At 35.6% G+C, this 13,700-nt stretch overlaps 1 protein-coding gene across 2 annotated transcripts; it reads left to right on the top strand.

Moving 5' to 3' along the window:
- Positions 1 to 2,301: 2,301 nt before the first annotated feature.
- LOC127508189 (GTPase IMAP family member 7-like) lies at positions 2,302 to 6,421 on the top strand. Of its 2 annotated transcripts, none has more exons than XM_051885930.1 (3): positions 2,302 to 2,377; positions 2,919 to 3,005; positions 5,351 to 6,421. In XM_051885930.1, the coding sequence occupies exons 1-3, from the start codon at positions 2,362 to 2,364 to the stop codon at positions 6,082 to 6,084; spliced, it is 837 nt and encodes a 278-aa protein (XP_051741890.1). In that variant the 5' UTR covers positions 2,302 to 2,361; the 3' UTR covers positions 6,085 to 6,421. The 2 variants fall into 2 exon arrangements, with proteins under 2 accessions (XP_051741890.1, XP_051741889.1); XM_051885929.1 differs by having other exon boundaries at positions 2,305 to 2,377; positions 5,348 to 6,421.
- Positions 6,422 to 13,700: the final 7,279 nt, after the last annotated feature.

Genomic DNA, 13,700 nt, shown 5'->3' with positions numbered 1-13,700 from the left:
TAGGAACCTTTTTCCTCGTCGAAGCAGAGACCAGGAGACGTTGGGATATCTTTCAAGCAGAAGTTCCTCTTTATTGAGAAGTGTACATTGTAGTTTATATACATTTTAGGGGGCAGTGCTTAGAAATAGAGACAAAGCACCTGGCTGACGACCTTAAACAAAGCATGCAAATTAAGTATTCAGGTATAGGAACCCGCCCCAGACTCTAGAGTGTCGCAAGTCCTAATCCAATCAGCATTAACTATTCAATAAATGGGACAGGGGCTCCAAGAGCTATTAAAGACAAAAGGTGAGAATCTCAGTAATTGGACTTATTAGACATACAATAAAAAGAACAGGAACTGGCAGAAAACTCTTGCTGGAAACTTTTCTTTTTGCAACCGAGTGCCGAGTTTTGCCACTGCAAGGACCATTCACATTTTCTTCAGGAAATGTACATTCTAGCAAACACTCAGAATAAAGTGAGATGATCTGAATGTCTTGTTGAATGAGTGTTGATAGTCTGAGGATCATCAATATTAACAGAGAAACTGCTGAAAACACTCTTTATTTCATGTCAATAGCTCCTGTTTTCACCTCATTTATTATGCTGATGTCTCCAGATCTGCTGTAAATTGACACTTAAAGCTCATTTCATTGCTGTCAACAGACTGAGGGGATTTGTTGGCTACAGATATGTATATTTATTTCTGTCTTTATCCTACATCAGGCACATCATCAGTGAAGCTCCTCCCACATCACTCACATCATCAGTGAAGCTCCTCCCACAGCAGTTCTCCAATAAATGCTGGAATATTCCCATCAGACGAGCATCAGAGCATCAGGAAGAGCTGAAATCTGCAAAGACTGAGTTTATTAAAGAGGACAGTGAGAACATGAGTGATCCAGAACCCTGCAGAATGAAACACACTGAAGATACTGAAGAACAAAGAGGTTGCTGTTTATTCTTCATTCATTCATGATGCTGAACAACATTCATGTTAGAAAGATTCAAGCACTTCTGCACATTTACATTCAGATTTACTGTTGTATTTCTCTTATTTTACTACAGGGAGTGATTTAAAACTGCACCAGAGGATTCACACTGGAGAAAAACCTTACAAGTGTTCACACTGAGACAAGAGATTCAGTCGGTCAGCAGATCTGAAAAAACATGAGAGGATCCACAGCAGAGAGAAGCTGCACACGTGTGATCAGTGCGGAAAGAGTTTCTCTTTTAAAAGTCACCTGAAGATACACATGAAGATCCACGCAGTGGAGAAACCACATCACCACAGTCTGAAATCATGATAGTAGTTCATTTTTATGTGCTGAACAGCAACCCCATTTTACTTGCAGTGGCTGGTGGGCATATCAATAGGACAAAATTCTCACAAAGTATTCAGTCACCCCTCGTTGTCTCATTTAAATAAATAACTTTATGGTTAACTCAATCGAAAACTTGGATGATAAATAAAACACACAAGAACTGACTATTGACTATACTTATTTTCTATTTCTTTTAGATGATTAGTTAATTGCATTTGATAGATTTTACTTTCAATAAAACTTTTGCAATACATTTGTTGCATTTGCACTGTTCTGACCATTGCATTAAAATAAAGTAACGAGAGGAACATCACCCAACGTAGCGAATTAAAAGTACAGATTTTTCATTAGAAATGTACTCAAGTTAAAGTAAAAGTACCCACATTTAAATCTACTCTTAAAAGTACAAATTTTCCCAAAAAGTACTCAAGTAAATGTAACGAAGTAAATGTACTTCGTTACTACCCACCTCTAGCAATGTAAGTGTATTTTCTAACATATTGCCTGTGTTGCTGTAATTATTTTAGCAACAAGGGTGATTTGAAACATGTATCTTTCATTGTTTGCTAATGAATGAACTGATAGTTAAAAGTAGCCTACTAAACTGAAAGAAGACATTGTGTTTCAGTGATTACACCAAATGTTCTCATATCACAATGATCTTGTGTTTGAAACACTGATTATGTGGACTGAAAATGTGTATAACTGTAATGAAAGCATGCGATCAGGATTTGAAAGAATGACTAGCTGTGTTACAAGTGTGATCAGTTCTGAAAATGTACACCTTGTGAAAATAGTAGGCTACCAAAGCGAATGAAAAAAATAATAATATTAATAGGCTATTAATATTATTAGAAATAAATAATCATGTCAGAACTATTTTCAATATTATTTTTAAATATCTATTTTGTTAGCACTTTGACATTTGTCTGCTGAGGAAATCATGAATCTATAACTAATTTATAGCTTCCACTGGGGGGCGCAGGCGAGTTTCGTGCTCGTTTTTTCGTGACTCACTTTTATACTTTCGGTTTTGTTGCTGGTGAACAGAAAATGGCGAAGAGTGCAGGTAAGGTTTTATGAACAACAAAATATGTATATTAACATGTTAAACGTTTCTATGATATATCAGAATCAAAGCTCTTCCTATTAAGGAATGATTTATTAATGAATTATGCATTTCAAGGGGCGTTTATGAACTGAGAGCCCCACGGACAGATGCACACGCAGGTTGAATTAACATTAAAATTTACTGATTTTTTTGTGATGCAGAAGTACTGCGTGTAGTGTTTTTGTTATATCGCTGTAAATAGTCTCAAAAAACAACACAGAAAAATATCAGGCCTTGAATTTAAAAATGAAATTTGAAGTAGGGCTAACATCTGACATATTCATTATGATTCTGACAATCAGGTCGCTCTTTTCCCTTCAGAAATCCATATAAAATCTGTAAAATCAGCACTAAATAACACTTTTCATCCATCAATGAAATATTGTAAAGCTTGTTTACTGATGTGTGTGTAATTAAAATTTCACCAAGACAAATTCATTGTGTGTGTAAGCAGACTTAATAAATAAATCTCATTCTGACTGCTATCTCTTTCTGATAGTTTTGAGAGAGAAGGATGCTGCAGACCAAGAAGAGATGCAAGGACTGATACAGGAGATTGCTAAAGAAAGTTTGCACTTAAAATTGGGTAAATATTTAGCCATTTGTGGCTTCATTTTTTTTTTTTTTTTTTTTTTTTTTTTTTTAATTCTGAGAGATTTTCATGTAAAAAAAAAAAAAAAAAAAAAGTAAAATATATATATAGGTAAGTGATAATCTATGGCTTGGTTGCATGACGTGGAGGCAAACAAAAAACATGATATGGAGTCAGGGCCGCATTAAGACTACAAGGGGCCCCTGGGCTTTACCTCTTGAGGGGGCCCTTCATCCAAAAGAACTATAACCTACATTCACTCAATCTTCTTAATCACAAAGTGCAAGTTATCAGCCTTTTATTTTGCATGAATAAATGCCATTAACAAAACATCTGAACCTATAGGTCTGTTATAAAATATAAATATCACTGCATGAACTACATATTGGCACATAGTCTGAACTATTTGTACAGGCTACTTACAGTACTTAGAACTACATTTCATTTGAAAATATACAAAAATGTTCCTTTCTGAATGCTTTTTTATCGTGCTGAAAATGTAATCAGATCATGGGGGCTAACTTACAAAGGTTTGCTTAAGCTTTTTCAGGACACAAAATCCCTAATGACGTCGGAAAAGTTCTACTCCCTCACTACGACACTTTCGATTGACATGCGTGTCAGAATAATTCTTTCTTCTGCCATTGCTATTTTGTTGTTGTTGTTTTTTTGACAGCTTTGAAAAAGAATGTTCTACACATGTATTTGTGACTGGTAAAGTTTAAAAAGCTCATATGTTTCATATTCTCTAGATGTTATTATGACATCAACTCATCTATTATTAGGAATTCAAAGTGAGTAGCTACGTCAGGTGAGTTCAACAGGCCAATCATTAGGGTGGATAGCAGGCACATTGGGATGCAGGGTCAGTCTCTCTAAACCCCTCCTTTCCGAGAGTCTCCTCTGCTCCGATTGGTCAGATGGCCCAGTCTGTTGTGACTGGTCTACCACTTACATCACATGTCGGAAACCAAACAAATGACCATATCTGAATTTCCGGAGGCTTCCTTAGCACTTGATACATGATAGCTGTGTCTCATTTCGAAGGCTGCATCCTCCGGAGGTCGCACTTCAAATGTGACCTCCGAAGGACGCAGCCTGTGAAATGAGACACAGCTAGTGATTCGAAGAGTAACAATGGCGTCAGTTTTACCATATCAATTCCAGCGTGAGACCTCATCTTTTGGAAGTGCATGCAAAGTGGATTTGCTTTCGCACTGTAAAAAAAAAAAAAAAAAACAGGAAAAAAAAAATCTTTATACATCTCAACAACACAAACCAAACTCTTCCAGTCTCAGCTACAACAGCGTTTGAAGGCGGGTCAAAATAGATGTTGTGAGCAACCAGTGTAAACCATCGGCTACCATTATGCAAATTTTTACATTGTTATGTAGGTTTGTAACAGGAAGTGAGACGGGAATTGCTGACGACTCGTTTCGGCAGTTCAGAATCAATTCATTCTTAAGGAGAAAATTGCTTTTTTATCCTGCACTTTGATCTTTAAAACAATGTGACAAAAACACACTCAAGTTCGACCCATGATTTAATGTCATGATTGTTATCATCTATTTGCATTAGTTTATATCCAGTCGCTTTTATCGATTCATTATGCAGCAAAGTTGCATAATTAAAGCTAGTGTCATGAGTAAGCAAACTGTATCATGCAGCAGACATAAATATATAAACAAATCAGAAATGCGTTCGATTTCAGTTCTCTTTTATCATCACTGTAATACAATACAAATATTATTTAAATAATAATCAGTGTTCTAAAATGGAAGCAAATAAATTGTAAAATGGAAGCAAATAAAGTATACATACATACAATATGTGTCTAATGTCAATGCTATGGCCTTTGTGTAGATATTTAAAGTTGTTAATTAACATTATTTTAATGTACCCCCTTAACAACTTTTTCCCCATCGAAGAACCTGGGTTCCCATTGTTTTTAAAAACCTGGATATACTGTATGAGGTCAGCTAATATTAAAAGTGGTTTCTAGAAAAGTTCTAAAAGATTCTTTGCCTCCATACTGGGCCGCATTAATGCACAGACTTACCTGGGCTTAAGCCCAGGGACCCGGACTGAGGGAGGGCCCCGGTGATGCCGGAAAAAAATATAACCGCATTTTATAATGTGATGTCTGTCCCGTTAACATCGCTTTGCGGGTGCGGGTGTTTCAAGTCCTTCACGTGAAGTGCGTCAAGACGCGCCCCGTTTAGCAGCAATCAACTCACAGTATCAGTATCTTAATGATTAATTAATAATTGAGCAAAGACAAAGTGCTGAATTATTATTACAAGTGTAAATAACATTTTAAATTCCTCTCTCTTTTGCAGATCAGAGGATTGTGCTGTTGGGTAAAACTGGATCAGGAAAGAGTTCAACAGGAAACACCATCATCGGCAACTTTGAGTTTAAACATGGTGTTTCCTCTAAGTCTGTTACTAGACACTGTCAAAGACACGTGACAACAGTGGAGGATAAAACCATCTCAGTGATCGACACTCCAGGACTATATGACACATCATTGAGTGAAGAAGAGCTGAAGAAAGAGATCGAGAAGTGCATCTACATGTCTGCTCCTGGCCCTCATGTGTTTCTGCTGCTCATCAGACTGGGTGTGAGATTCACAGAAGAAGAGAAGAAAACAGTGAAATGGATTCAGGAAAACTTTGGAGAAGAAGCTTCTCATCACACCATCATTCTGTTCACTCACGCTGATTATCTGAAGGGGATTTCATTAGAAGAATACATCAATGAAAGTAATGATCTCAAGGCTCTTGTTGATGAGTGCGGTGGCAGATTTCACTCTTTCAACAATGAAGACATGAGTAATCGCTCTCAGGTCACAAAACTGCTGCAGAAGATTGATAAAATAGTGAGGATCAATGGAGGACAGCACTACACTAATGAGATATTTAAAAAAGCCCAGAGAAAGATTGAACAAGAGGCTTTAAAACAAAAACTGTGGGACTATGGGCAAACAGCACTAACAGCAGTGGGAGGAGCAGCAGTAGCAGTAGCAGGAGTAGCAGCAGTAGTAGGAATAGCAATAGCAAAAGGAAAATAAGGGCCGTAGTTAATCTGATTAAACAACAAAGGCCAGATCGTCATACACTCATTTCTAATTTAGTTATCTAAAAGATTTAATGAGAATTTTAAGATTGCCATGTTAAGTATATACTATATTGTATGTATATTGATTATTTCATCTGTTGAATTGTGATTGTAAAAACCTGGAACTATATCTCTCATTTTCTTCCTAAACATCCTAAACAAAAATGCTATTTTATAGAGTCTAATTTCTAAGAAACTCTCTACTAAGACAGCTCTCGACCTGTGGTAAGAAGAGAAGTTTCTTGTTTGTATAACGTGGACTTAATAAATCCTTATCTTGAGCAAATTAAGCATGGTTTGTATGATGAGTGTTGATGAAGTGTGTCTCAATTGCTCATCTTGCACAAAAGAGGGTGTATTTTCTCTTCACTGTATCAAAGTACTGATGCATTACAGTGATCTTTCTGCCATAACAGAATTATTTACAGTTCAGTAACATCTCAACCTTTAATGAAGTTATAAAACAAACAAAAATCAGTGAATAACTTAGACACCCATTCAAACATAAACAATTAACTTCAGCTGATCTGTTTCTCTGTTAATCTCATTCTGTAACAACAAACAAGTGTTTTTAACACTGCAGTTATTGAAAGAGAATTCATTTACTGTTTTTTTTTTTTTTCTTTTTTTTTTTCTTCAGTAACAATCAGTTAAACAGCGCAAAAGTATGAGTGAATATTTGTATTTTAGGGGAATTTAACATTATGTAAAAATTTTTTGAAAATGGTTGTTAAATTTTACTGTATTTTCTCTGTAATTTTTTTCCCCCTGTGTAGAATATTTTTAGTATTTCACATCAGTGACACCTTTTTAAATGAATAAATAAATCCTCCAGCTGAGAAACATTAGAGTGGTGATCAAATCCTTGGGGATTGTTTCTTATTTGTGTTGTAATGACGCCATTGGGATGTGCATCCCAAGATAAAACAAAAGCAAATGGAAAATAATTAATGTAGCTGCTGTTCATAACATTAAGCAAAGATAATCATGTGCATTTGATCTGATATAACTGGAGTACAAGGATATGAGATGCATTATGTGAATGCTTGGCTAAAGAGATGCGTCTTTATTAAAGACTCTTTAATCTACACTGTAAAACCTTACTGTAAAAAAATTACCAAATTCTGCCAGTAACACCATTTCCCATTAAAACAGTAATATACCATAGAAAACAATGCATTCTGGATGATATTTGTCATGTTCGACAAATATTTTCGAATATACTGTGAATTAGCAGCGCTCAAAGTCGACAAGGGGCTGTGCTCTCACACTCTACACCCTCATTCACTATTCCCTACAGTAGTTTACTAATATTGTCCACTTGACAGATTGAATGAAAAGAAGTGAGTTAATTCAGACACTGATGAACACCTGCTGTTAACAAGCAGAATCACTGAAGGACAGATAAACAAGAACAGGAAAAGAGAAGAGACAAATATAAACAAAAGAACTACAACTGACTTCTAGCCACAGCCTTAAGGCGCTTTTACACTGAACGTGTAGTATCTGGACCAGTCAGACACACTGGTATATATTTAATGAATAATCCAGCAAACTCACTCTCCCAACAAAGGTCTGTCTTTCCATTCACCAAAGTTCCTCTGACTCCAACTGGTTCTCTCTCATCAAGACAACATTGGCAAAGATCAACTGGAGCCTCAACAAATTGCATCATGAATCTAAGGGTGTACTCACACTAGGCGCTCTGAACCGTGCCCGAGTGCGTTTGACCCCCAAAACCCGGTTCGTTTGACAAGTGTGATCGCTCCGTTCCGTGCCCTGGTGCGGTTCATTTAGCCAGCCCTGGCCCACTTGGAAGAGGTGGGCCAGAGCGCAGTTCGGTTGGGCTCGAGCGCGGTTCACATGCAGTGTGAGCGCTAACTGTGCCTGAACACGGAACAGTTACTACTTTTGTGTGCGCTACTGTCATCATTATGACGGCAAACATCTTTATTACTACTTTGATAGTACACTTATCAATTCATGTAATTAATTCGAGTGTATTTGGGTTTTTAACGAGTCTGATTCTCACCTTATTGATGAACAGGAATTGTAGTTTGCAAATAAAGCTGCAAATTCCTCCATTAATGTCAGCTGCCTTCATAATAATCCTCTGATACGTGCTATTGAAAATCGCTGCGCGGCATAAATTATAAATAGCCTAAATATCCGATTTCAAAATGGTTTTCACAGTGTGAATTTTGAGGTTTTAAACTTTCAAATATGTAATTTATGATAAAAAAGGCAACGAAAAAAACTTTTTGTGACAAAGGTCAGAACTTGTGTTATGATGTAGATTTTTGAGGTGCAATCTTGTCATTAATTAATCTATTACTGTTCCTACATAATTTGTAACAAAAAACAGTGCAAACATATCTATTTAAGAGACTTAGACCCTTCCAACAATATATAGTTTGTCATTACAAGATTAGGATTTAATTGTAATACAGTGAAGAAAACGTAGGTGTTACGCTGACAGGACGGTGACAGTTAAAGCACAATGAAAATATACATAACCAGAAGAATCAATGCACTGCTTCGATGAGCACTTCCGGTAACCAATTTCTCTGTTATAAAGGCCTATAACTTTGTTTATGATGCACTTTCAGCTTTACAACTTTGCAGATACAGCTAAATTACACACAGCTACATTACACACTGCATGAAAGGTAATTTTCAAAAATCCATAATAGGGGCACTTTAATGAGAAAAAAAAAAAAAACTATTCGAAGGCGGATTAGAACCCAAAACTCTGACACGCTTAACAAAAGTTCTACCACCCGACCACTAACAAACATTTAATGTGGATCTATTAATTCACTAATGTAAATACTCTCGGGGCTAACAATATATTGTATTATAGATGATGTAAGGATGAATGCATTAAACATGAGTTCTGTGTCAATAAATGAAAATGTGTGGATGGTGTGATGATGTAAAACTATTGGTGATGTCTTGCTCTGGAGGCGGGCGTATACAAATGTCCCATAATATCAAAACAAGCTTTTTTTTAAAACTTGATTAAATAAATCCTTTGTTTATAATGGGAAGGACATTTTAGGCTACGAAACTTGCAGGATGTTTTAATGGTACAAAGACCTCTCATATGTCAAAAGATCAAAGCAAATTTGATTTCTCATGTCTTGACCTCTTTAACTCCCATAAACTGTTGCTGTAAACTCTCAGAGCTCGACATGCTTCAGTGGCAGATCTTATAGATGACAGATAATGGCATCCTGTACCTGCAGCTGCACAGTTCACTGTCATGTCCCCCTTTCACATAAATACACAACAATGGTGCAACTAAACAGTTCATTAAAGTCCCCGTGAACCGGAAGTTGCAAACGACTTTTCTCCAGTGTTATGACGTATTTTCCAAGTGAAAGGGAATATTGAACAGAGGACAGGGTTTAACTTCAGCACTCCTCCTCTCCATCTCTCACACATAACAGACTAACGGTTGGAGGGGAGTAGTTTAAGCGTTTTCAACCCAAGCCGTCAAACTGACATCATCTGAGAAGGAACGCCATTCCAGACCGGAAGTAACTTTTCAGATTTTGATTAAAGGTTACCACGACAAACAATTTTTTTCTGTGTATTACCTTGCACGGATTAATTGTTCAACACAAGACTAGTAATATGCACTAACAAAGTAAATAGGGTCAATTTTGATTGATTTCATGATGACTTTAAACACATTTATTCACAGCTATTTACACAACAGTTAAAAACAAGAAAATGCAAAGAATAACTCAAAGCAGTACGATTAAAGTTATAACATCAGTTAAATCTCCATTAGAAATAAAGAATTACACTGATCTTGATACCTGTCTGAGCTCATGATAGTTTGATCAAACCATCAGTGTGTGGGATTGATCTACAGACTTTTTCTGTCATTTCTGATTATGTTTGTGACACCACTGAATCCGGCTGAGTTTCTCCATTCGTTCCAGTACCCTGATCTTCATTCTCCATGAGAGCTTTTATTTCATGTGATTCTGAGTTCTGGTTTGATCCAGTGGCTGTAGGTTCGTCAGATCCTGCTGCAGTCTGTGTTCAGAACAGGACATGAATTTTAAACAATCTTTCTGCTGTGGGACGTTTCATATGAAGTAAATAGTCTCGAGTCTCAAACTGAGACTTTGAGGACTCTGATTCTGTTGTGTGTCTGGAGTTTGAGTATTCCTTTCTGCATTCTGAGTTCAGAATAAAACAGTATTTGCACAGCATCTTTGTATTTTTGACAATTACTAAATGTGAATTCAAAAGTCTTAGATCAATCTCAACCTGACAAGTCTGCAGACATAATGTTATTTTGGGAATCTCTGTGTGTTCAGAGCAAAACGTAAAAACACAGTGGATTATTTAGAAACTGTTCAACCACAGATAATATGGAAGCTTAAGGACATTTGGATATTTATTCATTTTCCCCAATGGAGACAGTAACACCACAGACAAATTAACACAAATACACACTTATATTTATTTATTTTGGGGACATTTTGGAAAAAATAATAACTATGACTATATTTATCAAAGATTTATCATAGATTCAAAATATGTACACGACAGACATTAATAAAGTGCAAAACACGAAATTGTCAGACATTTGGCAAAATTTATAATAAAGAATGAATGTGCCATGCCCCCCTCAGATCAACCGTCACCTGCAGTGACCTTTACACACAAGAAGTAGGTCAAATAAAACTCACCTTTTCTTTAAGTTGGGGGACACAGTTTTCTCTTTGAAATATGTATATGAAATATATTATGAAATATGTATATATATTTTTAAAACATCTGAATAAATTGCACATTAAATAAAATGTATATTCACAATATAACCACTTTATTTGTGTTAAAAATTTAATTTTGTTCCCATTATATCCCAGGATACCTCTCTGATGTACAGTGGGAGCATGCAGATTTTTTTTTACACATAAAACCTTTCAAAATCAATACAAAACTGAGACTTTTAACAGTGCACAAATTGTTTTCACCCTACAGAATACAAATATCCAAACATTTTATGATTTATTGTCAGTAGTCAGAATTGTAAAATATAAACTCACAATTGCAAGAAAATAACTTCTAATTTAAACTTATAACTTTTGACTTTAAAAAAAAAAAAAAAACAATTGGGAGTTTAAATCTTGCAATTCTGAGAAAAAAAAGTCAGAATTGTGAGATAAAAAGTCACAATTACCTTTTATTCTTATCTTTTCTTCTTTTTTTTTTTACAGGGGACTCACAAACAACTGTCACAAAATATGAAAACAGTCGTGGATCATCAAGGTAAAATACTTTTCAGATGTAACTGTAATTTGATTACCACACATTTAAAATTTAATTGTAATGAAATACAGTTACTCAAATTTTGTATTTTAAATACGTAACTAAGTTACATGTATTTCATTACACCCTAAACCCTGGTAGCCAACAAAATCCCCTCAGTCTGTTGATGAACTAATGTACCAATGAAATGAGCTTTAAATGTCAATTTACAGCAGATCTGAAGACATCAGCATAATAAATGAGGTGAAAACAGGAACTATTGACATGAAATAAAGAGTGTTTTCAGCAGTTTCTCTGTTAATATTGATGATCCTCAGACTATCAACACTCATTCAACAAGACATTCAGATCATCTCACTTTATTCTGAGTGTTTGCTGTTAGAAACTGATTATTTGAGTCAGGATATATGAGAAAAGACTATAAAACTGCCTACTGAAATATACTGCAGCTATTTCTCAATATGACATGGATAAAACTACTGCTAAATAACTACAGCAGTATTATATGTAGATATGAATCAAAATATAGTTTGATTTTATGAATACTCCATTCATTAAAATAAAGTAAAAGATCATTAAAATGTTAGTACTACAAATACATTTACATATTTATCTGCTTAAAAAAAATACCCTGCAATTGTACTTTTGGTATACTAAGCATATCAGGTATAGAGATGTGTTACTGGATTCAGAGGGAAGCGCAGCACTGAGTTTATTTACACAACATATGGTGGCAACATCTGTATTCATCTGTAGAGGAGAGAATGAAAATAAATACTGCTGTAAGACATTTGCTGGAGCTAAAGGAGCTGCAAACTAAAAAACAAAAGACCAGATTTACTAACAACTTGTGCAGCGCAAACCCTCTTTTGGTGTTAAAAACTACTGTCAGGATTTACTAAAGACACGCAACTATGAAAAAGTGTGGACAGGGTTATTTCTGTGGCTGACCTTATTTGTAGGAGTTTCCCTTTCAGATGCAAAATTTATAGAGAGTAGTTGTCAAAAATATCAATATTTTGATCTGTATCAAGACTGAAATATCTGAAATGGTTACAGTTCTCCTTTTTTTCCCTTTTTTTTGCAGTATCGGTTATTTTTTGTAGTAAAATTATGGTCAATTTTCATAAGGGAATCACTGTATAATATCAGTCTTTAAATGCAAGATATTGGAGGAGGAGTTCACCTGCATCCTTTTTTACTTGGTAAGTTGGTATTTTATCTAATGCCAAAGACACTTATCCTATGATCAATAATTTATCATATTTACTTTCTCTCTCTGTCACAGTCTTGAGTTTTAAGGATTCATCTAAGCAGGGTTCACAGGGCTCCTTTTGACTTTTCTGAGTTTAAAATTTATTCAACACCACTATGCTTGGAAAACAGTGATCATTGGATTAATCCTTTCCCATGTCAGTTTATAAACTGCTACTTTTATCAATCACTGATCAATCTTTTACCATCCTTCTCTGTCTCTCTCTCTCTCTGTCACACGCACACAGACAAGATGTACAAGGAGTTCACCTGCATCCTTTTTGATTGGGTAAGTTTACAATTTATTCAACACCACTTTTTTGAAGTACAATGTGTCAACTCTCACTGATTCTTGCTTACACATTACATGGCGTTAGTAGTTTTAAAGAGTAGGAGTTCGTATACCTATTCAGGGCAGGGGAGCGCAAGGACGGGTGGTATTTGTGATCTTATGTGGTGGTGGGCTGGTCTGGGCCAAAATGCCAGGGCCGATTTTTGGTCCCAGTCCATCCCTGGTGTCACCAGACTGAGGGGATTTGATGGTTATACATTTATTTTTGTCTTTATGCATACAACTGTTTTGTATACCATTACTTACAGGTGCTGGTCATATAATTAGAATATCATCAAAAAGTTGATTTATTTCACTAATTCCATTCAAAAAGTGAAACTTGTATATTATATTCATTCATTACACACAGACTGATATATTTCAAATGTTTATTTCTTTTAATTTTGATGATTATATCTGACAACTAAGGAAAATCCCAAATTCAGTATCTCAGAAAATTAGAATATTACTTAAGACCAATACAAAGAAAGGATTTTTAGAAATCTTGGCCAACTGAAAAGTATGAGAATGTACAGCACTCAATACTTAGTTGGGGCTCCTTTTGCCTGAATTACTGCAGCAATGCGGCGTGGCATTGGGTCGATCAGTCCGTGGCACTGCTCAGGTGTTATAAGAGCCCAGCTTGCTCTGATAGCGGCCTTCAGCTCTTCTGCATTGTTGGGTCTGGG

The sequence above is a fragment of the Ctenopharyngodon idella genome, chromosome 3 (genome assembly GCF_019924925.1).
Source record: "Ctenopharyngodon idella isolate HZGC_01 chromosome 3, HZGC01, whole genome shotgun sequence".
Lineage (NCBI taxonomy): Eukaryota > Metazoa > Chordata > Actinopteri > Cypriniformes > Xenocyprididae > Ctenopharyngodon > Ctenopharyngodon idella.
This window is presented reverse-complemented; position numbering and strand designations above follow the sequence as displayed.